Source organism: Sciurus vulgaris, assembly GCF_902686455.1.
Source record: "Sciurus vulgaris genome assembly, chromosome: 15".
NCBI classification, from domain to species: Eukaryota; Metazoa; Chordata; class Mammalia; order Rodentia; family Sciuridae; genus Sciurus; species Sciurus vulgaris.
This window is the reverse complement of record NC_136476.1, coordinates 17,566,059-17,593,820: the sequence shown is the minus strand read 5'-3', so window position 1 is coordinate 17,593,820 and position 27,762 is coordinate 17,566,059. Positions and strand designations below refer to the sequence as shown.

The following is a 27,762-nucleotide window of genomic DNA, read 5'->3' as shown; positions in this document are numbered from 1 at the left end:
AAGCCATGGAATCAACTTACGCTTCCATCAGCAGATGAGTGCATAAAGAAAATGTTTTATACTCACAGTACAGTAGCCATAAAGAATGAAATTAGGTGGGCGCCATGTTGGAGGGCTGGGGGTAGCTACTGGGGAGGTGCTTGCTCTGTCGGTCTCAATCTCGCTCTCGCTCTTGCTCGCTTCCCCCGCTCCCTTCGGTGCCCGGACCCCCGTCGCTGGCAGAGGGAGGGAGCGGCGTAGGTAGGGGGGGTGGCGCGCTCCAGTGCCCCGGAGCCAGTGAAGGGAGGTGGAGCCGGCGAGGGACTCCAGACGCGCCATGGACGTCGAGAGGCTGCAGGAGGCGCTGAAAGATTTTGAGAAGCGGGGAAAGAAGGAAGTTTGCCCTGTGCTGGATCAGTTTCTTTGTCATGTCGCCAAGACCGGAGAGACAACGATTCAGTGGTCTCAATTTAAAGGCTATTTTATTTTCAAACTGGAGAGAGTGATGGATGATTTCAGAACTTCAACTCCTGAACCAAGAGGTCCTCCCAATCCTAATGTGGAATATTTTCCCTTTGATGAAATGAAGGAAAGAATTCTGAAAATGTCACTGGATTTAATGGTATCCCTTTTATTATTCAGCAACTATGAGAATTGCTGACAGATCCAAGAAGAAACTATACAGGAACAAATTTCTCAGAGAAGTAGAAAAGAACATAATGGTTGTTAGCTGTGTTTATCCTTCTTCAGAAAAAAACAATTCCAATAGTTTAAATCGAATGAATGGTGTTAGGTTCCCTGGAAATTCACCAAGCTACACTGATAGGTCTAATATAAATGGGCCTGGAACAGACCCAGGCCTCTGAATGGACCAAAGGTGTCTTTATCAGCCCCCTTGACAACCAACGGTTTGCCTGAGAGCACTGACAGCAGAGTCAAACTTGCACATAATGAGGAGAAAAACCACAGTGATTCCCCAGCATCTGAATCAGAGGTTTCTTCAGTGAGTCCTGTAAAAACCAGACATTCCGAGGAAGATGCTGTGGAGGCTGAAGGGCACGAGGCAAAAAGACTCAGGTTTGACAAAGAAGGTGAGGTCAGAGAGACGGCCAGTCAGACCACGTCCAGTGAAACCGCATCAGTCATGGGGGAGGAAGCGGAAGCACCATCGTCATCTCAGGACAAACACAAGGGAAATAGTTGTGCCCAGCAGCACTGCACAGAAGAGGAGGAGGAAGAAGAAGAATCTTTTATGACATCAAGAGAAATGATCCCAGAAAGAAAAAATCAAGAAAAAGAATCTTGATGATGGCTTAACTGTGAATGAAGAGACTTCTGAGGAAAATAATCAGATGGAGGAGTTCGATCTGTCTCGAGGTGAGAAAGATCTACATTCTGAAGGTAGTGAAAACATGGACCCTGTAAGTAGTGGTTCTGACTGCCAGCAGACGGCAGAATCAATGGGATCCACTTCCAGTAAGACTGGAGAGATTCTGTCGGAATCATCCATGGAAAATGATGACGACGCCACGGAAGGCCCAGATGAACCAATGGAGCAAGACTGACTACTTAAAAGCATTTAGACGCAGTATTTTACATACAGTTCTGGCTTTTCACTGTATAAAACTTGTGTGTAATAAAGTGGACCTTTAGTTTTACAAGAGAAAGAGAAGCAGGTTGTTAAAGTGAAGTACTTTAAGAAGTGCTTTAAGTGTGACTCCTGAAAGAGTTCTATGTGTAAGAACAGTGAATAGCAGCTCCTCTGGGTTCTGCTTACTGCTTTTTTTTTTTTTTTTTTTTTTTTTTTTTTTTTTTTGCATCTGGTCAAATCAGTGGTTTGTGTATAGATCTTTTTTTTTTTTAATTTAGAATTAAAATTTTTAAACTGGAACATAATAATTATAATTTTGAAAACCCTTCAAGATTATCACCTTTATACATATGCAAGAAAGCTTTATGTCTTGTCTCTTTCTGACAGCTGTAGCAGTTTTCACATTTTGGTCATAGTGTCAACATTTTCACATGTGAATTATAGGGTTTCATGCTGGTTTCCAGGTTTTATCAGTTGACTATGTACAATGGAACTTCAAGTTATATATACATATATGACTTAAATATATATATATATTATTCTAAGGGGGGAAATGTTATATTTTTCTGTTTCTATAAGAGTTGAATACAGTGGATAATTTTCTATTGGTGATGATTGAGTTCACCTCTTTCACGAGACATTTTCTTTCTCTTCTGAGTAATTCACATAAAATCTGGCCCTGTGAAACCCTGGAAACCTTAAGTCTGTTGTTAAACACATTCCAAGGTTAAACACATTCCAAGACATCTGTTCAAACTAAAATTCTTTTGTATACTTCAGAGGTGCCTGATAAAAAGACTTCATTATTTATGAGAAAATGTGCTTTATCTTGGAAATTGTGTTCACACATCAGCTTACTGTTTTCTTGAGCGAATGCCTATGAAGCTGACATGAGACCATCTCAGAAGAACCGGGCAGGTTCCTTAACCTCTTGCTTGCTTTTCTGAACATTGTGAATATTACACATCTCTTTCTAAATTATTATAGAGTATGCAATTGTCAATGGTATAAAACACCACTGTACTGGAAGAATTAATATATTACTTTAGTAATGTACCTGAGCTAAAATGACTGAAGCTTTAGGGGGTGCATGGAAACCACCATAATTTGTATGACATTTTGAAGTGAATTAAATATTTTTGAACATGCTCCTTCGACAGCCAGTGTTAAATTTTTCAGATCAACACAAAGCACAATGTTTACTCTCAATATTTTCAAATTCACATATTTAAAGTCATGCAAGCTGCAACTTCCCTGTCAAAATTACTGGCTGCCAAATTTATACCTGTTTCTTCAGCTGTACCTTTTGATATTTAGAATTTTTAAATTTCTGTAAAGTAGATTTTGTAGAGTATAATGTGTTCACTGCCTTTGTGAAGTGGTATATAATTGTATAATTTCTGTGTGTAAACCGAATGCTTGGGCTTTCAATACAGTATTCATATGAAGTAGTAAATATTCATGTTATGAAAAAAAAAGAATGAAATTATATCATTTGTAGGAAAAATGGATGGGACTTGAGATAATTATGTTAAGCACAGTAAGCCAGACTCAAAAAGTCAAGGACCATATGTTTTCTCTCTTATGTAGAATAGTATGCATGTGTAGTGGAGAATGAAATTGACCAAGTTATGTTATGTGCATATATGAATATGTAACAGTGAAACCCTTTATTGTACAATTGTAAGGCACCAATAAGCACAAATTTTAAAAAGAAAAATAAAACAGTATGAATAATTTTAAAAATTGTTTAAGTTTGTATTATGACCCAGAATATGAATAACTGTGGTAAGCCTGTGTACTTCAAATATGCATTTTGTTATTTGTAGAACTATTTATATATATATACACACACATATATTTATTCCCAGAAAATATAACCTTAAGCATATTCAAATATTAATAATATAATAATTAAAATCTTTCATAGCCTTACTGATATTTTTATGTTTGCTTAGTCAACAATTGAGAGAAGTATGTGGAAATCTCTTTTGATTCAAAGTTTATGTTGCTTATAGTTCTATCATTCTTTGGATACATTTTGAAGCTGTGTTAGGTGCATGTACATTTAGTGGAAAAACTCTTTATAACATTTCCCTCTCTTAACATTTCTTCACTTAAGACTCCTTTGTCAGATATTTGTAAAACTATACTGGTTTCCATTTTTTAGCATTTATATGATATAATTTTGTCTGTTCTTTTATTTACCATCTATCATATATGGCCTACGTTATCATTTGTAATTTTTGAACTTTCTCTTTTTCTATGTATACTGAATCAAAATAGAATTTGATTCTTTATAATTTACTAAATATAAATCATTGTCCAGTTTTGCCTCTTAAACATTATGTTAAACTTCCCTTGCTTTATTGGTTTTCAGGGATTCAGAAATATTCCAGTAAACATATTCAGGAAGCTTCATAGAAAACTCTCACTGAAAGGTTATTATATTCATTGTGAGTGAATTTTACTAGTTTACCTTATAAGAAGACAATACTTCCCTTATTTCCAAGTTTCTGTTACAGACTTGTAGGATTTCGAAATCTGATTGAAACAAGCATGAATTGAGAATAAGTGTTTAACTCTAGTCGGTAGGAAAACATTTCCCAATAATGTAGAATTAGAACAAAAGCATTGCTAGTATCAGAAAAATGAAAACTTAAGATTATGGGAGGAGAAATAGTTATTTGAGGGCTGATAATACAGTAACTAAAGAGTAGTGAATTTATTTCCAGAAAGTTAAATAATCAAGTAAACATATTGTCAGAAGAGTAATAAGTACAGGATTATAGATGTATATGTTTTATTTTGAAACATTAAATACTAAAATAAAAAGAGCCCTGTTAATATATATGTATATATAAACACAGATAATAAAAATAAAGTTCTTACCTTCTGATGTTTGAGTCCTTCTAAAGTCATTTTCTCTTCACTGATTTTTCTCTTGACTATGTGGCATTTTGTTGTTCTTACACCCAGTAATTTTTTATTGTATACTGAAATTATGAATACTGTAAAGACTGGATTCACCTGTCTTATGCTGAAGAGGCTAGCAGGCAGTTAGTTACCTTAGCTGGACACAAAACTAAATTCTGTCCCATACAATGGACAACAGTCGAAATCTATATGTGGTTTTTTCAACCTTCTACTTGTTGCTTTCTTCCTTCCCCCTGAAGTTTGCCCATCGTTTATAGTTCAAGGGTCAGTCAGGATTTAAACAGGAGTTTCTATGCAGATTTTGAATCTTCTGTCTTTGCAACACTCTCCTTCTAAGAATTCACAACCATTCTAATCACCCCAGAACTCTATCCTGTGATTCCTACAATCAGAAAACTACAGCTTTCTACCTGAATTTATATTCCCATTCCTGTGCTTCAGATTGGGGATTACCCTCAAGCCATGTAAGCACAAATTTCAGTACTCTTCTCAAGTGTCAACTTCACTCCAGCCTGTGTTTTTCCTGTACTTTCATGAGATTGTTTCTAAAATCTAGTCAAGAGTTTATAGCAATTTTTTATAGAAAGGTTAGTCCAGTACTTGATAATCTGCCATTAATAGAAGTAATGCTGTCTTCCTTCTGCATTATTTTAAAACAAATTCCAGGCATCCTATTTAATCTGAAAATATTTCAGAAATGGGTTCTTTTGAAAATGCATACCTGCAGTATCATTACCACAGTAAGATTTTCTTCTGAGTATCATCAAATATCCCGTGTTCAGCTTTTATTTCTGATCATCCCATGAATGACACTAGCAATATTAGCAACTTTAAAAATCATTTCAATTGAGAATACATGATCATTAAGATAATACTTTCTTTTCCCTATGTTCAGGTTCGTGACAATAAAAAGTTAAGAGTAAATGCTGTTATTGCTCCCAAGAGTTCATATGCAGACAAAGCACCTTCAAGATCTCTGAATGAACTAAAGTAAGTGGTGAATATGTTGTTACAACTAATTTGAATATTGAATAATTTTAAGTATATTTTGATTATCTCCTTGTCACATGATATGTTTGTTATAAGCTGTACTATTCTCTTGTAGAATATCTACTGAAGTATAACATATGGAACAAGTCAGGTCCAGGAATATATCATGTGACCTAGTGTATGATGAAGGTGATACTTCAAATCAGTGGAATAATACTGGACTGTTTAATGAAAAATGCTAAATATCTTTTACTAAAGATGAAAGATAAGAGTTGGTTAGATATTGGGAAAATTAAATGATAAATCATTTTATAATGAAAAAATAATTTTTAGAAGGAGTAAATGTAAACATTGCAGTAATAAACAATTATAAATAAATATCTTAACTCTGGATATAAGTTAACATTCTAAGTGTAAGAATAATAGAAGAAACAGCAAAAGAATAGTTTAATAGTTTCTAATAAAAAATTTAAATAATACTAAGTGGTTTTAAAATGTAAAAAAAATAACAACAATTCCTCATCCATCACTGAAATAATTTGTATTTTAGTTACCATTCAGATTTTTAAAATGCTCTTTTGAGAAATCAAACCAGTACTTTTCCTTTCAGACAATATGGATTTTTCTCCTATTTGCGAGAGTTATTTGATGCACCTGATCCTGTAATGAGTTACCTTTGCTGCCAGTATCATATTCATGAAGTCCCTGTGGGAACTGAAAGGACCAGGGAAAGAATCGAACGGGTAAGAAAGCACTGACTCATTACCAAAAACATAGTTTCATTAAAACTTCTTATTTTAAAGTAAAGCACAGCCAGGTGCAGTAGCACACAACTGTAATCCCATTGACTCAGGAGCCTGAGACAGACAGGAGGATCACAAACTCAAGACTAGTCTCAGCAGTTTAGCGAGGCCCTAAGCAACTTAGTAAGAGTGTGTCTCTAAAGAAAAGGGCCTGGGGATGTAGTTCAGTGATACAGCGTCCCTGAGTTAAATCCCCAGTACCAAAAATAAATAAAGCAGAAATATCAGAAATTTAAATTATTTACTCTGTTTTTTGTTGTTGTTTTTTTGTGTGTGTATGATGCTGGGGATTGAACCCAGGGCCTTGTGAGTGAAAGGCAAGTGCTCTACCAACTGGGCTATATCCCCAGCCCTATTTACTCTGTTTTTAACCTTGCAGAATTTTTTTTTTATTTTCCATCTTAAATATGTCATAAAACAGTGACCATTGGCTAATACTCTCTGACAAAAGCCATATGGAATCAACTATAATAAATGAATACTTAATTCTTCAGTGGAATTAAAGTTAAAACCTTAATCTGTTTTGCCTTTGCTCAGTAAACTTACATTCAAACATTGTATTTGTGTTTAAATCCTTTAAATTCTTATATTCTGGATTATCTTTCTGGTAAATTATACTTCATAATGGGAAGTTGAGGTATAGCACTATTTTGGTATTCCCTTCTGTTTTTAAAACTTAAGATTTTCTCAGTATGTAAATAACCACTTTATATAGTATTTCATTTTATTGGCTAATATAGCCATAGAAACTCTTACTTTCTATATTCTGTTGATGATGTTGGGGAATTTTCTTCCTACAACTAATCTCTCTTGTCTCCAGACTTCTTGTGGCTTTATCATAGATTCTATCATAGAAATAAAAAGGAAATCACTCCTAAAACAGGTTTTTCCCTACCACCATGTTGCCATGTTAATACTGTATAAAACTTCTTGAAATCAATTATAGACCTAATTGCTATTGATAGTACTGAATTCATTTTCTAACAGTCGGTATAGAAGTATTCTTAAGATCATTCATGGCGGGACATTCATTTGGGGCTCTGTATACTTTACTAACAGAAGATAGAAGGAGGGCCCTGCCAAGGAACTGAACAGACACTTCACAGGAGAAATATAGTCAATCAACAAACATATGAAAAAAAAATGTTCAACATCACTAGCAGTTAAAGAAATGCAAATTAAAACTACACTGAGTTTTCATCTCACTCCAATTAGAATGGCATTTACCAAGAATACAAATAATAATAAATATTGGAGAAGATGTTCAGAAAAGGTACACTCATACATTGCTGGTGGGACTACAAATTGGTGCAACCATTATGGAAAGCAATATTCCTAAGAAAACTTGGAATGGAATCACCATTTGACCCAGTTATGCCACTCCTCACTTTATATCAAAGAACTTAAAATCAGTGTACAGTAGTGACATGGTCACATCAGTGTTTATAGAAGCTCAGTTTACAATAGCTAGGCTATGGAACCAACATAGGTGCCCTTCAATATATGAATGGATAAAGAAATGTGGTACATATACACAATGGAATATTATTTGACCATAAAGAATGGAATTATGGCATTTGCAAGTAAATGGATGAAACTGGAGACTATCATACTATGTGAAATAAACCAGTCCCAAAAAACCAAAGGCCGAATGTTCTCTCTGATATGTGGATGCTGGCTCACAGTAGGTGGTGGGGAGGAAGGAGTGGAGGCTCACCGGATTGGATGGGAAAAATGGGGGGTAAGGGAAAGACAGAATGAATCAGACATAACTTTCCTATGTTCACATATGAAAACACGGCCATTGTAACTCTACATTATGTGCAACCACAAGAATGGGAAGTTACACTCCTTTTATGTCAACAAACAACAAATTAAAAATAATAATATAGAGGCTGAAATTGTAGCTCAGTGGGAGAATGCTTGCCCGGAATGTGAGGCACTGGGTTCAGTCCTCAGCGCTACATCTAAATAAATAAATAAATATCCATCAACAACTAAATTGTTTTAGAAAGGAGGATACATGGGGACTTGAAGTATAAAATATATATATATTATATTTATATATTTTATATATTTATATATGTATAAATAAAAGAAGTGAGGGCCCTGAAAAAGAAATGAGGACACTTAGATGGGTGCAGTGATACATTCCTGTAATCCCAGGGTTACTTGGGAGGCTGAGGCAAACAGATTACAAATTCAAGGCCAGCATGGGCAACTTGATGAAACCTTGTCTGTAAATAAAAAACAGTACTGGGGATGTAGCTCAGTGGTAGAGTGCTTGCCTAGCCTGCAGAAATACCTGAGTTCAGTCCCCAGCACCACAAAAACAAAAAGAAGGGGCCCTTACCCACTCATTTTGCAAAATAAGTTATGATGAGACACTTTTCAGACATGTGTATGTACAGTAAATCCATGTTAGAAAGCACCTGTGTCTTTGGTTAAAAATGACATATTTTGGAGATCATTTGGAAAAATAAAAAAATAGAAATCTTTATGTAGATATACCTCTGTTGCATTTTAAATCAGTGAGGTTTAGAAAAGAGAACAAGACCATCTGTGTAGATGATACCAATTTCTGTCATGACTCCAAGAATAGGTAGAGGTATCTCTGGAAGTAAGGGTAGAAGTAGTAATTCTTTACTGATGGAGAAAGACAATAGTAAGTTTGGTAAGGATAAGCTTCACTTCGTGGTAGAAAGAAGCAGTGACTACATTGGGAAAATCTTTTTATTACTCCCTCAAATTGAAGTATTTTAATGCACTTTTAACCATTTGTTTAAGTCAGTATTCAATTACTGTATTTCACATCAAAATAAAATTATTTCTTACCCTTTTCAGATATTTTTCATTCACCTTTATCTCTTTGGTGTTTATATGTGATAATATTTTTTAAATTCTTGAATATATCGAATGTTTCTTATACTTGTCTCAATACCCAACTTTGTGCTTTATTGTGTAAAAACAATTTAAATTATGATGAGACACCTTTTAGACGTGTGTGTACAATAAATCCATGTTAGGAAGCACCTCAGACACCTGGTAAAGCCATATTATTATCTTGGCCATATTTCAGAATACACAAACTTTTGTTGAGGAATTTTATACCTCAGTTCTGTTTATTTCATATCTAGATAATGGCTATATTTCTTCTTTAGAATATTCTTTTTGTTTCATATCTAGGTAATGGTAGTAATAGCTAAATTTATTCCTTAGAATTAAAATACATTCTTTAGTGTATGCTTATTGTCAAGTCTTAATATATTAAGTTCTGTAACAGTGATTATACATTATTTATGGAATTGTTCTGCTGATTTCTAAGATTCATCTCTTTGGTTAATCTTAGAAATTTGCTCACTTAACTTGAGATGTTCTTTTTTCTATGAATGCCCTTCTCTTATTATCTCTGTCAGTTCAAATCTCACTTACAACTCATTTTCATGAAATTTGGAAAGGCTAACCTCACCTGGCCTTTACCTTTATTACAAATTATTCAGAACTTAGGGTGACAGTTTATACCCTGTTGACAAAGTGTGCTTAAATAGGTCTTATCTCTTCACCTAGAATAAATTTCTAGAGAGAAATAAGCAATAATAGCATTGTTATTAACCTTTAAAGATTTGGGGGGAAATCCATATCATAGTATTTTACTCTTGATAAATAAATAGAAACAGATCTAATAATGTTTTGATGGTAGAATGGTTAAGTTTATGAACCTCCTTTCTTAAGAGAAAAGATCTCAAAAAATGTGAAAATAAAAAATCTTGTTTTGTGTGGTGGCACATGTCTATAATCCCAGCTACTTGGATGCCTCAGCAATTCAGCAAGACCCTAAGTAATTTAGTGAGACCGTGTCTTGAAATTTAAGAAGTGGTGGTTGGGGCCGGGGATGTGCACCCTGGGTTCAATCCCCAGTAACCCCACGAAAAAATCTTTGAAATCCATGAAAAATATTTCCATTTATTATTCTCCTAAATACCCAGAAATCTAGTGTAAGATTATGTGTCCTTGAACAGTATACCCAAGGGAGGATATAGTAAATTACTTAATCAAAATAACAATCTAATATACTGGGTATTTGATTCCTCCAGTCTATTCCTTAGATATAATAAAGCTTCAAATGTATACTTAGGAGAGACTACAGAGGGAATGGAAGTTTAGCTTACTTTGCTAGTTTAATTTTCTCCTCATTCTTTCTTGCTTCTTTCCCCCCCCCCCCCCCCCCCCAAATAATGAGGCGTGTCACCCATGTTTTTAGAGATGTTACTGGATAGACTAGGGGGAAAAAAGAAGAAAGTATACCTAGTGTGTTTTCATCTTCCAAAATTTACTTAGTATGTGTTTTTAATTCTTTAGTCCTTTAAAACACATACTTTTTATTAGGTGTTCATGAATTCTTGTTTTATATTATAGGTAATACAAGAAACCAGATTAAAACAAATTTATACAGCAGAAGAAAAGTATGTGGTGAAAACTTCTTTTTATTCAAACAAAGTTATTTCTAGTAACACATCCCTGAAAGTAGCCCAGTTTCTCACAGTCACAGTGGATCTAGAGCAAAGAAGACACTTGGAAGAACAGCTTAAGGTTGGTTCATTTGACTTAATGGTTAGAAAAGAACATTAACTGGTTTTATAATGCTTTAACTAGAACTTCTTAAAAATATGTTGACAATTTTCAATATTCCTTAGGAAATTAATAGAAAATTACAAGCAGTGGAATCAGGATTAAATGCCTTACATGAGACAAACAGGCATCTAGAACACAAAGATAATGAACTGCGACAAAAGAAGAAGGAACTTCTTGAAAGAAAAACAAAGAAAAGACAACTGGAACAAAAAATTAGTTCCAAACTAGGAAGGTATCGTTCAACCTTTTCCAGGGAATGGTGGGGAGCCCCAAGCACTGCATGGGAAACTACTGATTAAACTCTTTGTTCAGGCATGGTAACACACGCCTATAATCCCAGCTTCTCAGGAGGCTGAGACAAGAGGATCACAAGTTCAAGGGGCAATCTGGGCAACTTAGTGAAAACCATATAGCAATATTTAAAAAAAAAAAGGTGGAGGGCTTGAGAATGTCGCTCACTGGTAGACCCTGTCTGGATTCAGTCTCCAGTGCCACAAGCACATTTCATAGTAATTTCTTTCTGAAAATTTTTATCTTATTGCTCAAAACACAACTTTTGTCCATAGGGGAAAACGAGGTGAATCTTAAGTGTTGTGAATTTTTCTGTTCCAATCTCTGAACCCATTTATGTGGTTAAAATTAATGAGGACCCTGAATAAGTTTTGTTTATATGGATTATTTTATTGATAATTACTGTATTAGGAATTAAAACTCAGAATGTTGCTGGGCGTGGTAGTGCATACCTGTAATCCGAGTTGCTTGGGAGGCTCAGGCAGGAGGTTTGCAAGTTCAAAACCAACCTCAGCAACTTAGTGAGATCCTAAGTATCTCAGCAAGACCCTGTCTCTAAATCAAATACAAAAAAAGGGCTGGGGATGTAGCTCAGTGGCTAAGTGCCCCTGGCTTCAACCCCCACCCTGCCCAAAAAAAAAAGAATTAGTAATATGCCTTGGTTGCTTAAAGCAAAATGTATCTACTTAGTCTAGCTTCCTAGAATTTTTTAACTTTGAACCTTTTTTTAAACGTTCAGCCCTTCACTTCTATGTTCAATCATCTGCAGTATTCTTAACCTTTACTGTGTTACTGTATTTGATCCATTGTCTGAAACTAAACTTTATTCTCATAAGATAATGATAATTTTTATTTATTTATTTATTTTGCAATGAAATGACTTGAATTCCTACTTTTATTCATTTTGGATTACTACAGTGATGACCTGGTTAGTGGTCTCTCCCTGACTAGCCTGACTAGTGCCTTCTCCTTTTAGTTCAGAATACTGTTGCAAAAATTTGTGTTCTTTACATGATCCTATCCCATTCAAGAATATCCATTTTTCTTCCTATTATTACTACATGAAATTTAATTAAACCACTAGCTTTAGACTAGCCTTCATGGCTATTCAGAATCTTGTTTTCCTTCCCAATAGCAAAACTATGGAATCAATCTAGGTGCCCTTCAACAGATGAATGGATAAAGAAAATGTAATTTATGTACATAATGGAATAAATTACTCAGCCATAAAGAAGAATGAAATTATGGTATTTCCTGGTAAAATGAATGGAACTGGAAATTATCATGCTAAGTGAAATAAGCCAGTCTCCAAAAACCAAAGGCCGAATATCCATCCCAACATACTCTTAATTTGTGCCATTTAAGCCACTGTACAATACCAACTGAACTTGTTTATTCTTGTTTATTATTGCTTCCATCCCTTCTTTTTCTCTTAGATAGCATGATATAGTGCATGATATAGTGCAAAGAATATGAACTTTGATGTTAAATACATCTTACAACTTAATATCTGTGATCTTAGATGGTATATTTAACTTTTCTGAACTTTGGTTTCTTCATCTTTAAAACAGTATGATTTTAACTTTTGAGATTGTTATTGCCTTTTAATTCTGCTTTTTAACCTGCTAATCTATTCTCTCTGCCTAAAAAACTCCTTAAGGAAAGGAAATGTGTTTGATAAACAGTATTAATAGCAATAACAGATTCTACTAATCAGTCAGTTATGGGCTAGGCACTATACTGAGTATGTTGAGTGTTTACTTTCCTTAGTCTTCATAGTCCTATAAGGGAAATACTAGTATTATCTAATTTTCAGATGACAAGACTGAAACTGAGAAGAGTAATTTGTCCAGGTTCCTACTGTTCATGGATGAGTGGCACAAAGGACATTCAAAGCTACCTGTCTGACTCCAAATCCTATACCATTACTATTAGCATTATCAGACTATGCTGGTAAAGCATAATGTATCTCAATAAATACTTTTTGGTTTTGACTGATTGCATAAAATTATTGTTTAATCTAGGAGCTAGCAGGTAATACTTCTGAATAGCATTGCTAAATATAGCACAGAAAACTGCAGGAGACCTAAGGCTTTTGGTTCATTCCTTTTGTTTAACTGATTTCTACATCATAATGTGTGTCATACAGTTTAAAACTGATGGAACAGGATACTTGTAACCTTGAAGAGGAAGAGCGAAAAGCAACTACCAAAATCAGAGAAATAAACATTCAGAAAGCAAAACTTGTTACTGAATTAACAAACCTAGTAAAGGTAAGGCATTTTCTTAATTTTAAATGATTTTTAAAATAAAAGAGCTGGGTGTGATGGCACATGCGTGCAACAATCCCAGAGATGTGGAAAACTGAGGCAGGAGGCTCACAAGTTCCTAAACCAGCCTCAGCAATTTAGTGAGACCCTTTCTCTAAACAGAATGTAAATAGGGACTGGGAATGTGACTCAGTGGTTAAACACCCCTGGGTTCAATCCCCAGTACCAAAATAATAATAAGAATAGTAACATCAACTGATAGATAAGAAAAGATAGTAAAAACTTTAGAGGGTTTTATTGGAGGGAAGGTCTTATGTTTTTGCTGTTTTAGTTAAATTAGCAAGAGATTTTCATCAGCCCTTTTTCATATTTTTTTTTATTGTGAAACAAGGTATCACTATATTGCTTAGGGCCTCGATTAGTAGCTAAGGCTGACTTTGAACTTGAGATCCTTCTGCCTCAGCCTCTGGAACCTCTGGGATTACAGGGTCACTACACACCCATTGTTAAATTTTTTTTTTTTTAATGAATTATATATATATTTTTTTAAAATAAAGTTCAGCATTTTTTATAGTCTAAAGCATAAAATCATATACCTGTACTCTTAGGAAAAAAAACTAAACTCAAGGATTTTTGTTCCTAGATTTGTACAACTTTGCATATAGAAAAGGTAGACTTAATTCTTCAAAATACTACCGTAATTTCAGAAAAGAACAAATTAGAATCAGATTATATGGCTGCATCTTCACAACTACGTGTCACAGAGGTATGTTTTTGCCTTTATTTTGTATTTTGAGATTCTAGTCTGACCAATTTGAAAACGTGTTATCACTTGCAATATACTGATATTTATGCTATTTAATTTATAAACTTAGTTCATCCTGCTAATTGAGAAAATACTTGAAACACTGAAGAGTAGTTGTGTAACCTCAGCAATTTAATCTTATGTTAATATCTGGCTGTGAAATGATAAATACTGAATATGCATAGGGAAGAAAATGTGATATAGCATATTAACTTAAACCCAAAGAAGATATGGCAACAAGATGGTAGGGACAGTGATACAGGTTTTGAATCTTCAAAATCCTTTCCCCAAAATAGAACAACACCTATGACGATATAACAGCAATATAAACAACAACAACAAAACCTAAGTTTTAAGGTTGCTAACCACCCTGGGTTGGTGTCAAACTGCACATTTTTATGGCCATGGTCCTCAGTAAAACTGCCCTTGTTTCAAACACCATCAGCATGTTCAGGAATCCCCAGGCCACCTACACTTCTGATCAACTGGCTAGAGATTGAGGGGTTTATAAGACCCCCTCAGGTTCAATAATTCACTAGAACACATTGTAATTCAGGAGAACACTATTATGATCATAGTTTTGTTTTGAAGGATATAAGTCAAGATTAACCAAATGAAGAATGCATAGAACTGTAACTAAGAGGGTCCAAAATACAGTTTCTGGACCCTTTTTTTGTGTACTCAGTATGTCACTGTTCTGATACTTACATGTGCTTACCAACCAGCAGGCTCTACCTAGCTTCAGTACTGCAGTTTTAATGAGATTTCATTTACATGGGCCTGGTTAATTAAGTAATCTTTGATCATCTTGTCATAAGGGAAAACAAAAAAGTAATAAAAGCCAACTTGGTTGTTAACAGAACTCAGGAACCTACACGAAGACTCTCCTGTTACATAAATGAAGGGATCATAGGTGGAAACAAAAATGCCTAAATCCACAAATTCATGATACCAAAAAAAATAATATTGATCACTTTGTATGATATTTAGGCAACCAACTTGTTATTTTGAAAAACGATAAAGAGAACTCAGCAACTTATCCTACATTTCTTATGTAAACTATTGTTTTTGATAAATAAATGAAGGGGGAGTTTTGCTTTACAAAAATATTCAGCTGATGAATGAAAAAGGAATTTTAGGATTAGAATATCACCACTTTGCAGCTGCTAATGAGTCAGTATGTCACATTATCTGCTAATACTCCAAAAACCACATATTTTATGTATGTCCTGATGAAAGGGTATGCTATCTCCTATGGAGTAATCTTGTGAAATAATCAAATTCCAATTTTCATAATCCTCCAGAGCAGGGTTTCTCAGACTTAGCAGTATTGGCATTTTGAACTGGATAATTCTTTTTGTGAGAGTCTTTCTTACTTATTATAGAATATTTAGCAGCACTCTAGCTTCTACTGACTAGGTGGCAGTAGTAACACACATACACACACACATTAGTTGTGATCATCAAAAATGTCTCAAGACATTGCCAGATTTACTCTGGGTAGTAAAATTGCCCCTCAGTAGAGAAGGACTGATCTGATCTAAAACTCCCAGTTTTCGGGAACTGTAAGAGAACAAGAAATGCATTAAATGACACAGTGCAAATAGTAAAGTTCAGAATATAGGGAACTCCATAGAACTCCACAGAACAAAGTAAGCACTTTCTAATAGAAATATAATGTAAGCTATATGTGTAATTATATACTTTATAATGGCCAAATTTTAGAAAGTAAAAAGATATAGATGAAATTAATTATAAAAATATATTTAACTTTATAGAAAATTTGTTAATGACCTGTTTTTATATCTCCTTGTCATACTAAGTCTTCAAAATATGTTATGCTTAATACATCTCTTGGGTAGCATGGTATAGTGCAAAGAACATATAAGTCAGATGATAATTTTCATCAGAAATATTTGATCTGAATTTTGATTTTATAAAACTTAATTGCAAAAGTAGATTTTTACACCCAAGTTGCTCTAAACATTTTCCAATCGCTGGAGCAAATGTTAGTTGTTAATCTAAGTTAAAATTTTTAATTCTGCTCTTCATGTAACACTAGCTGCATTTTAAGTGTTTTTTAGCCACATGTGACTAGTGCCTATTTTATTGAACAGTGCAGTTTCTAAAATAAGTTTCAAGGACAAAAAAAAAAAAGTAAGCTGTAAATTTAAGAGAACTTAAAAACCATGTTAACCCGATATAATGTGGACCTAATTTTGATCCTGAGTTGGACAGATCAACTATAAAAACAAAATTTAGAATAATATGAATACTAACTCAATATTTGAGGTTAAAATTTATTGTTATTTTTAATTTTGGATAATGGTATTATAGTTGTGAGTTTTTAAGATTTTATCTTCTAGAGATACATTGCTATAATATTTGTAGGAGAAATTGGAGGATATATGAGATCACTTAAAATAACCCAGGGAGGGGTTCATGTAGGAAAGGAGGAGTATTGGCCATGGATTGAGAATTGTAGAAGCTAAGTGGTAGGTACATGAAGGATTATTATACTATTGTCTACATTTATATATGTTTGAAATTTTTCATAGTAAAAAAAGTAAAGCTTCCATTCTTGGCCATGCTGAAATAACAGAGATCATCATATTTACTCTCACTATAATTCACTAAAAGATATGATGTACTATATGAAGCAGTTGTTGGCAGCAAAAGACATTGATCCATGAAAGAAGGGGGAGGAACAAGTTGAACCCCATGACCGCTGCAGCTTATAGCCTGGAGGGAGTTCCAGACCACAGTGCAGGAAAGAGGAACTTAATATGAGAAAGACAATAACTCTGTAGATCCTATAGACATAAATGGATATTAAGAGAGATGATCAACAACTTTGTGTCAAAAATTTTGATAAATTAGATAAAAGGACAAATTCCTTAAAAGGCACAAAACTACTACAGGTGTCTCAAGAAGAAATAACTATTATAACCCTATGTATAGTAAAATATTGAATTTGTAGTTAAAAACTTTCTCACAAAGAAAACACTAGTCCCAAACTTTTCACTTGTGAATTCTTCCATACATTTAAAGAAAGAATAATCTTTATTCTATCTCAAGTCTTACAGAAGGTTAAGAGTAGGAAATACTTCTTGATAACAATGTACAAGGCCAGCATTATGAATATCAAAACCAGATAAAGACAGTATCTCTGACAAGCATAGGTGCACAATTTTTTTTTCTTTATTTTGTAACTGGGTACAGTGTCACATGCCTGTAATCCCAACAGCTGTGGAGGGTAAGGTAGGGGGAATCACAAGTTCAAGGCCAGCCGCAGCAATTTATTGAAGCTCTAAGCCATTTAGTGAGACCTTGTGTAAAATTAATTAATTAAATAAATAAATAAATAAAAGTGTATTTTCTAGAGCAGTTTTAGGTTCATAGCAAAGCTGAGTGGAAGCTACAGATTTCTCATATACATCCTGCCCCCATACTTGTACAACCTTATTATTTATCTCCCCTACCACAGTAGTGTATTTGTTACAATTGATGAACTTATATTGACACATCATAATTACCCAGTTTGTAATTATGTTAGGGTTCATTTATTGGACATGTACACTCTATGGGTTTGGACAAATGTATAATATCATACATCCATCATTAATAGTATCACAAATAATATTTCCACTGCCCTAAAAAAATCCTCTGTGCTCTACAGATGCAGAAATTCTTAATAAAATGTTAGAAAATCAAATCTAACAGTATAAAAAAAAAAAAGGTTAATACATCTTAGTGAGTTTCATCCCATGTATACAAGGTTGGTTTAACATTTAGAAATTTGTTGATATAATTCACTATATTAACAGTCTAGATTAAGTCAGAAAAAAAGATGTTCCTCTCACTTCATGCAGAAGAAACATTTGATAGAAACTAGCATTTTAATCAGTCTGATAAAGAGCATCTACAAAAATCCTAACTCATACTGCACTCAGTGATAAGAGTCTGTACACTTTCCCCTTAGAATTTGGAGCAAGGAAAATATCCATACAAACCACTCTTACTCCACATTGTACTAGAGGTTCTAACCAGTTCATTAAGGTAAACAAATAAAATAAAAGGCATACCAACTGAAAAAGAAGAAACCTATTGATTTCAGACAGATGTGATCACCTCTGGAAAATCTTAAGGAATCTCTAAAAATACTACTAGAACTAACAGTGGATTCAATTCAGCAACGTTGTAAATGCAGTATATAAAAGTCAGTTGTGGCTCCGTCTATTAGAAATGTACAATGGAAATTGAAATACCCCTCATCCCTGGTATTGGGAATTGAGCCAAGGGGTGCTTTATCACTGAGCTACATCTCTAGTTCTTTTTATTTTTTATTTCGAGATAGGATCTTGCTAAATTGCTTAGGGATTCAGCCTATTTAGTTACTAGAATTACAGATGGGAGCCACCTAACCCAGCTTGGAAATTGAAATTTAAAAGCAGTACTATTTATAATAAAACCAAAAAATATGAAATATTTGAATATATGAAATGTATTTACAAGACTTACAAACTTAAAGCTACAAAACTTTAATGAGAAATTTTTGCTAAAAGCCGGGTGCAGTGATGCATGTCTGTAATCCAGCCTCTCCGGAGGCTGAAGCAGGAGGATCACGAGTCTAAAGCCAGCCTCAGCAAAAGCAAGGTGCTAAGCAACCAGTAAGACCCTGTCTCTAATAAAATACAAAAAAGAGAAAAGAGGGCAGGGGATGTGACTCAGTGGTTGAGCGCCCCTGGGTTCAATCCCCGGTACCAAAAAAAAAAAAAAAAAAAAAAAAAAAAAGGAACAATTTGCAGGATTTACATTAATTTTAAGGCTTTTTAAATTAAATTTATAGTAATCAAGACAACATTAAATTTACATTAAAAATTATATATGTGAATTAATGGAACAGAATTTTAAAATCCAGAATTGGATTCACATATTCAATGCTAAAAGAGTAATCTTTCTAATAAGTAGAGCTAGAATGATTGAGTCATATGTAAAAAATGAACCACAACCCTTAGCTCATCCCATATACAAATAGATCACAGACTTAAATGTAATCTAAAGCTATAAAATTTCTTGAATATAATGAAAGAAAATCCTAGTGACCTTGGAATTTACAAAGATTTCTTAAATAGAATACAAGGACAATTTATAAGAAAAAGACACATTGTATTCCATCAAAATTTAAACTTTTGTTTTCCAGTACATACAAGCTACAAATTGGGAGTATATATTTGCAAAACATACCTGACAAAGAACTTATATCTAGACCAAGGAAACTATACCTTGTGGGCCAAATCCAGCTTAGTCTTATTTTTGTTTAATTCCTGTGGGCTAAGAGCAGTTTTTACATTTTTCAAAGAGTTTTTTTCATTTAAAAAGAAGAATGTATGACAGAGACTCTGTAAATTCCCCAAAGCCTAAAATATTTTCCTTATCAGTCAATAGGGAAATCTAAATTAAAGTCATATGAGCTACTAATATAGTCTCACTGGAATGACTAAAATTTAAAAAGACCAAAGTTCTGGTAAGAAATTAGAGCAACTGGAAATCCCCTAACTGCTGGTGGGAATTTAAAGTGTGTAACCACTTTTGAAAACCATTTGGAAGTTTCTCAAGTGTGAAACATGCCTGCCATATAATCTTAGCAATGCTCTCCTAGTTTTTACCTAAGAGAAGTGAAAGTATATGTCTGTGAAAGACTGGAATATTTAACAGTTTAATTTGTAAGAGGTAAAAACTAGAAACAAATGCCCAGAAGTTGTTGAATGACTAAACAATTTATATGTGCACGTGAGGGAATATTTCTCTGCCACAAAAAGAAATGAAGCATTTATATAATATGAAAACCTCAGATATGCTAAGTGAAAGAAATCAGACCAAAAAAGTTATAAACTATATGATTTCATTTATAAAATTCCACAAAATACAGAATGCCTAGCAACAGAAGGCCCCGTTGCCTCGGAGAGGGTATAGAGGGATGGATTCAGAGGGGCAGCACTTTTGAGAGTGTTAGATGTTGTAATGGTTTTGTGGATGTATTTGTCAGAACTCACCAAGTTGTACAATAAGTATATGCAGTTTATATAAAGTTCATCAGTCCCAAAAGTCAATAAAAAACTAAAATTGTTTAAGAAAAGAATTGTTTGTTTGTTTGTTGTATAAAAATGAGCTATAGTGGTAATTTTGTGGAAAGCATATTTAGAGCAAAATAAGAGTGTATAAAAGTATGTTTAAGTAGTTATTTAGTAATTGACTTTTGCTCTTTTTTCTATTCATATTTGCTGCCATTTACCTGCACATGCTTTTATCTGTCTTATCGCTATACAACTTCACTTGAACCAAGGAAAACCTTTTTTTTCCCCTGCTTCTTCCTTTGAACACATGACACATTCCACTGAGGAACCATAACTAACAATTCTGATTTTATCCTTTGCTCTAATCAGGAAAATAAATTTGCAAGAGGTTGACATCGAATTTTAGTAAGGATTTATATACTGAGAGGAAATAGTTTGTTTACTCCCATGGGATTTTTGATACTTATGCAGATTTTTGGAAGGCAAATAGGGTAACAGAGTTCCTGACCAATAGAACATCCCCAGTGAAAGGCACATAATTGTGAGCCCCTGTTAGATAATGTCAACCCTGTCTGGAATACTTTTAGGACAAAGAGTAAGCTAGGTTAAGTGTGAATACGAGTACAGTGATAGACAGGTTTTTTTTGTTTTGTTTTGTTTTCAGTTGCTGTTTTTGTTTTGTTTTGTTTTGTTTTGTTTTGTTTTGTTTTGTTTTGTTTTTTGACCATGGGCAGGTTTCCTAAAAGTCCAAGTTTAATCTTTGTCTGTAGCCATAGGTGTAATACCTATAATACCTGACTACTTGCAGGAATATCGTGATACTCATTTTATTTTATTTTTTATTTGTTCTTTTTAGGTGTACATGATAGTAGGGTGTATTTTGACATACATATATGAGTATAACTTATTCTAATTAGGATCACATTCTTGTGATTGTATGTGATGTAGAGTTACATTGGTTGTGTTTTCATATATGAACATAAGAAAGTTACATCCAATTCATTCTACTGTCTTTCCTATTCCTATCCTCCCTCCCCTCCCTTCATTCCCCTTTGTCTAATCCAATGAACTTCTATTTTCTGCCCCCTTATTCTGTGTTAGCATCCACATATCAGAGAGAACATTTTTTGGAATTGGCTTATTTCATTGAGCATGATGAAATCTCCAGTCCTATCCATTTACCACCAAAGGCCATAATCTCATGCTTTATGGCTGCATAATATTCCATTGTGTGTGTGTGTGTATATATATATATATATATATATGCCACATTTTCTTTATCCAGGTTGTGATATTCAGCTTAATAGTAAGCAAGGGGCTTAGTGTGCTGCCTAGCATGAAACTAGTATTTATTTAGAAAGTATAGTTTCACATCCATATTCATATTAAGTTATAAGAATTAGAAATTGAAGCTGGGCATGGTGGCACACACCTGTAATCCCAGCAATTTGGGAGGCTGAAGCAGGAGGATCACAAGTTCAGAGCCAGCCTCAGCAACTTTGCAAGGCCCTAAGTAAATCATTGAGAACTCTGTCTCTAAGTAAAATATGTAGATGTGGCTTAGTGCTTAAGTGTGACTGGATTCAATCCCTGCTCCCCCCCAAATAATTAGAATTTGTTAAGTTTATTCTTCTTAATACTAAATGTAGGGATTCTGTGCTACTAGTTTAATCTCTTCTGCCTCCCTGCAGACCACTTCCCCAGAAAGTAGAACTGAATGTCACACCTTTTTTACTTAAATGAGATACATATAACTTTGAAGAGTAAATATCATTGTTTTACAGTTTTAAGTATCCCTAATCTGAAGTGTTGGGGATTTCAGATTTTCAAAGTTTGGGAATATTTGCTTATTCATATTGAGTTTTCTTGGAGATGGGTCCCAAATTTAAACAGGAAATTCCTTTATGTTTCATGTGTACTTCATATACATACAGTATGTCTAGTACACCAGAGATGACTGACTGATAATGAAATGAAGTGTGGAATTTTCTACCTGTGGTATCATGTTAGCCCTTAGAAAGTTTCAGATTTTAGAGCTAATATCTTTTTTTTTTTTTTTATTGTAAACAAATGGGATACATGTTGTTTCTCTGTTTGTACATGGCACAAAGGCATACCATTTGTGTAATCATAAATTTACATAGAGTAATGTTGTTTGATTCATTCTGTTATTTTTTCCCTTCCCCCCACCCCTCCCACCCCTCTTTACCCTCTATACAGTCCTTCCTTCCTCCATACTTGCCCCCCTCCCTAACCCTAACTCTAACCCTAACACTAACCCTTCCCTCCCCCCCATTATGTGTCATCCTCCACTTATTAGCGATATCATTCGTCCCTTGGCTTTTTGAGATTGGCTTATCTCACTTAGCATGATATTCTCCAATTTCATCCATTTGCCTGCAAATGCCATAATTTTATCATTCTTTATGGCTGAGTAATATTCCATTGTATATATATACCACAGTTTCTTTATCCACTCATCAATTGAAGGGCATCTAGGTTGGTTCCACAGTCTGGCTATTGTGAATTGAGCAGCTGTGAACATTGATGTGGCTGTGTCTCTGTAGTATGCTGATTTTAAGTCCTTTGGGTATAGGCCAAGGAGTGGGATAGCTGGGTCAAATGGAGGGTCCATTCCGAGTTTTCTAAGGAATCTCCACACTGCTTTCCAGAGTGGCTGCACTAATTTGCAGCCCCACCAGCAATGTAAGAGTGTACCTTTCTCCCCACATCCTCGCCAACACCTGTTGTTGCTCGTATTCTTGATAATCGCCATTCTAATTGGGGTGAGATGGAATCTTAGGGTGGTTTTGATTTGCATTTCTCTTATTACTAGAGATGTTGAACATTTTTCCATATGTTTGTTGATTGCTTGTAGATCTTCTTCTGTGAAGTGTCTATTCATTTCCTTAGCCCATTTGTTGATTGGGTTATTTGTATTCTTCGTGTAGAGTTTTTTGAGTTCTTTATAGATTCTGGAGATTAGTGCTCTATCTGAAGTATGATTGGCAAAGATATTCTCCCACTCTGTAGGCTCTTTCTTCGCATTGCTGATAGTTTCCTTTGCTGAGAGAAAGCTTTTTAGTTTGAATCTATCCCAGTGGTTGATTCTAGCTTTTATTTCTTGTGCTATGGGAGTCCTGTTAAGGAAGTCTGGTCCTAGACCAACAAGGTGAAGATTTGGACCTACTTTTTCTTCTATAAGATGCAGGGTCTCTGGTCTGATTCCGAGGTCCTTAATCCATTTTGAGTTTAGTTTCGTGCATGGTGAGAGATATGGGTTTAGTTTCATTCTGTTGCATATGGATTTCCAATTCTCCCAGCACCATTTGTTGAAGAGGCTATCTTTTCTCCATTGCATATTTTTGGCACCTTTGTCTAGTATGAGAAAATTGTATTTATTTGGGTTTGTGTCCGTGTCCTCTATTCTGTACCATTGATCTACCTTTCTATTTTGGTACCAATACCATGCCGTTTTTGTTACTATTGCTTTGTAGTAGAGTTGAAGATCTGGTATTGCAATACCCCCTGTTTCACTCTTCCTGCTAAGGATTGCTTTAGCTATTCTGGGTTTCTTATTCTTCCAGATGAATTTCATGATTGCTTGCTCTATTTCTGTAAGGTACGTCATTGGGATTTTAATTGGAATTGCATTGAATTTGTATAGCACTTTAGGTAGTATGGCCATTTTGACAATATTAATTCTGCCTATCCAAGAACATGGGAGATCTTTCCATCTTCTAAGGTGTTCTTTAATTTCTTTCTTTAGTGTCGTATAGTTCTCATTGTAGAGGTCTTTCACCTCTTTTGTGAGATTGATTCCCAAGTATTTTATTTTTTTCGAGGCTATAGTGAATGGGGTAGTTTTCCTAATTTCTCTTTCCGAAGATTCATCACTTATGTATAAAAATGCGTTGGATTTATGGGCATTGATCTTGTAACCTGCTACTTTACTGAATTCACTTATGAGTTCTAAGAGTTTTCTGGTGGAATTTCCAGGTTCCTCTAAATATATAATCATGTCATCAGCGAACAGGGATAGTTTGAGTTCTTCTTTTCCAATTCGTATCCCTTTAATTTCTTTGGTTTATCTAATTGCTCTGGCCAGAGTCTCAAGAACGATGTTGAATAGAAGTGGTGAAAGAGGGCATCCCTGCCTTGTTCCAGTTTTTAGGGGGAATGCTTTCAGTTTTTCACCATTTAGAATGATATTAGCCATGGGCTTAGCATAAATGGCCTTTACAATGTTAAGGAATGTTCCCACTATCCCTATTTTTTCTAGTGTTTTGAGCATGAAGGGGTGCTGTATTTTATCAAAAGCTTTTTCTGCATCTATTGAAATAATCATGTGATTCTTGACTTTAAGTCTGTTGATATGGTGAATGACATTTATTGATTTCCTGATGTTGAACCAACCTTGCATACCTGGGATAAAGCCCACTTGATCATGGTGCACTATCTTTTTAATATGTTTTTGTATGCGATTTGCTAAAATTTTGTTGAGAATTTTTGCGTCGATGTTCATTAAGGATATTGGTCTGAAATTTTCTTTCCTTGATGAGTCTCTGTCTGGTTTAGGTATCAGTGTGATATTGGCTTCATAGAATGAGTTTGGGAGGGTTCCCTCCTCTTCTATTTTATGGAATACTTTGAGAAGTATTGGAATGAGCTCTTCTTTAAAGGTTTTGTAGAACTCGGCTGAGAACCCATCTGGTCCCGGACTTTTCTTTGTTGGAAGGCTTTTGATGACTTCTTCTATTTCAGTACTTGAAATTGGTCTATTTAAATTGTTTATGTCCTCCTCGTTCAGTTTAGGCAATTCATATGTCTCTAGAAACCTGCTGATGTCTTCGAAATTTTCTATTTTGTTGGAGTATAGGTTTTCAAAATAGCTTCTAATTATGTTTTGTATTTCAATCCTGTCTGTTGTGATATTTCCTTGTTCATTCCGAATTTTAGTGATTTGGGTTTTCTCTCGTCTTCTCTTTGTTAGTGTGGCTAAAGGTTTATCAATTTTGTTTATTTTTTCGAAGAACCAACTATTTATTTTGTCAATTTTTTGTATTGTTTCTTTTGTTTCAATTTCATTGATTTCAGCTCTGAGTTTAACTATTTCCTGTCTTCTACTACTTTTGGTGTTGGTCTGTTCTTCTTTTTCTAGGGCTTTGAGCTGTAGTGTTAGGTCGTTTATTTGTTGAGTTTTACTTCTTTTATTAAATGCGCTCCATGAAATAAATTTCCCTCTAAGTACTGCTTTCATAGTGTCCCAGAGATTTTGATATGATGTTTCTTTGTTCTCATTTACCTCTAAGAATTTTTTAATTTCCTTCCTAATATCTTCTGTTATCCATTCATCATATAATAGCATATTGTTTAATCTCCAGATGTTGGAATAGTTTCTGTGTTTTACTCTTTCATTTATTTCTAACTTCAATCCATTATGATCTGATAGAATACATGCTAGTGTCTCTATCTTCTTGTATTTGCTAACATTAGCTTTGTGGCATAATATATGGTCTATTTTAGAGAAGGATCCATGTGCTGCTGAGAAGAAAGTGTATTCACTCTTGGTTGGATGGTATATTCTATAAATGTCCGTTAAGTCTAAATTATTGATTGTGTTATTGAGATCTATGGTTTCTTTGTTCAATTTTTGTCTGGAAGATCTGTCGAGTGGTGAGAGAGGCGTGTTAAAATCACCTAGTATTATTGTGTTATGGTCTATTTGGTTTCTGAAATTGAGAAGGATTTGTTTGACATACATGGATGAGCCACTGTTTGGGGCATAGATGTTTATGATTGTTATATCTTGCTGATTCATGCTTCCCTTAAGCAGTATGAAATGACCTTCTTTATCCTTCTGACTAACTTTGGCTTGAAGTCCACACTATCGGAAATGAGGATGGATACTCCAGCTTTTTTGCTGAGTCCATGCGCATGGTATGTTTTTCCCCATCCTTTCACCTTTAGTCTATGGGTATCTTTTTCTATGAGGTGAGTCTCTTGCAGGCAACATATTGTTGGATCTTTCTTTTTAATCCAATCTGCCAGTCTATGTCTTTTGATTGATGAATTCAGGCCATTAACATTCAGGGTTATTATAGAGATATGATTTGGTTTCCCGGTCATTTGGTTCATTTTTTAAATTTTATTTATTTATTTCTTTGACACAACTTGTTTCCTCCTTTATTTGACAATTCCTTTAGGATAATTCCTCCCTTTGCTGATTTGCTTCTTTGTTTTTCATCTCTTCCTCATGGAATATTTTGCTGAGAATGTTTTGTAATGCTGGCTTTCTTTTTGTAAATTCTTTTAGCTTTTGTTTATCGTGGAAGGATTTTATTTCATCGTCAAATTTGAAGGTAAGTTTTGCTGGGTATAGGATTCTTGGTTGGCATCCATTTTCTTTCAGGGCTTGAAAAATGTTGTTCCAGGCCCTTCTAGCTTTTAGGGTCTGGATTGAAAAGTCTGCTGATATCCGTATTGGTTTCCCCCTGAATGTAATTTGGTTCTTTTCTCTCACAGCTTTTAAAATTCTGTCTTTATTTTGTATGTTAGGTATTTTCATTATAATGTGCCTTGGTGTGGGTCTGTTGTAATTTTGTGTATTTGGAGTCCTATAAGCCTCTTGTACTTGATTTTCCATTTCATTCTTCAGATTTGGGAAATTTTCTGATATTATTTCATTGAATAAATTGTTCATTCCTTTGGCTTGTTTCTCTAGGCCTTCCTCAATCCCAATAATTCTTAAATTTGGCCTTTTCATGATATCCCATAGTTCTTGTAGATTCTGTTCATGATTTCTTACCATCTTCTCTGTTTGTTCAACTTTGTTTTCAAGGTTAAATATTTTGTCTTCAATGTCTGAGTTTCTGTCTTCCAGGTGTTCTATCCTATTGGATATGCTTTCTATGGAGTTCTTAATTTGGTTTATTGTTTCTTTCATGTCAAGGATTTCTGTTTGGTTTTTTTTCAATATCTCTAACTCTTTATTGAAATGATCTTTTGCTTCCTGTATTTGCTCTTTTAACTGTCGATTGGTGCGATCATTCAATGCTTGCATTTGCTCTTTCATCTCATCGTTTGCTTCTCTGATCATTTTAATTATGTACATTCTGAACTCCTTTTCTGTCATTTCTTCTGCCATGCTGTCATTGGGTTTTATTGATGTAACATCTAGATTTGTTTGCAGCATTTTCTTTCCTTGTTTTCTCATATTGTTCAGGTATCAGTTGACCGCTGAGATATTGCAGATTTCCTCTATTAACTTACAATGTCCCTGAAGATTTCTATATATATCCCCCCTTAGCCTTCAGTAGGCTGAAGTCTTGGAGGAAGTTGATAATGCGGTGCTCCACAAGGAAGCTGCCTCTCTAGGAGTGGTGGC

At 34.4% G+C, this 27,762-nt stretch overlaps 1 protein-coding gene and 1 pseudogene across 4 annotated transcripts in view; both read left to right on the top strand.

Annotated features, from left to right (window-relative positions):
* SMC5 (structural maintenance of chromosomes 5) overlaps nucleotides 1-27,762 on the top strand; it is a 95,625-nt gene that overhangs the window by 52,597 nt on the left and 15,266 nt on the right. For all 3 annotated transcript variants that reach the window (XM_079112032.1, XM_079112031.1, XM_079112033.1), the window contains 6 exons: nucleotides 5,403-5,497; nucleotides 6,108-6,240; nucleotides 10,717-10,890; nucleotides 10,995-11,164; nucleotides 13,373-13,496; nucleotides 14,137-14,259. In XM_079112032.1, coding sequence (XP_078968158.1) covers nucleotides 5,403-5,497; nucleotides 6,108-6,240; nucleotides 10,717-10,890; nucleotides 10,995-11,164; nucleotides 13,373-13,496; nucleotides 14,137-14,259 — 819 coding nt within the window. The remainder of the gene's footprint in view (nucleotides 1-5,402; nucleotides 5,498-6,107; nucleotides 6,241-10,716; nucleotides 10,891-10,994; nucleotides 11,165-13,372; nucleotides 13,497-14,136; nucleotides 14,260-27,762) is intronic.
* LOC306644771 (serine/threonine-protein phosphatase 4 regulatory subunit 2-like) lies at nucleotides 269-1,765 on the top strand (annotated as a pseudogene). The gene has a single exon. The product of its transcript is annotated as a serine/threonine-protein phosphatase 4 regulatory subunit 2-like (transcript).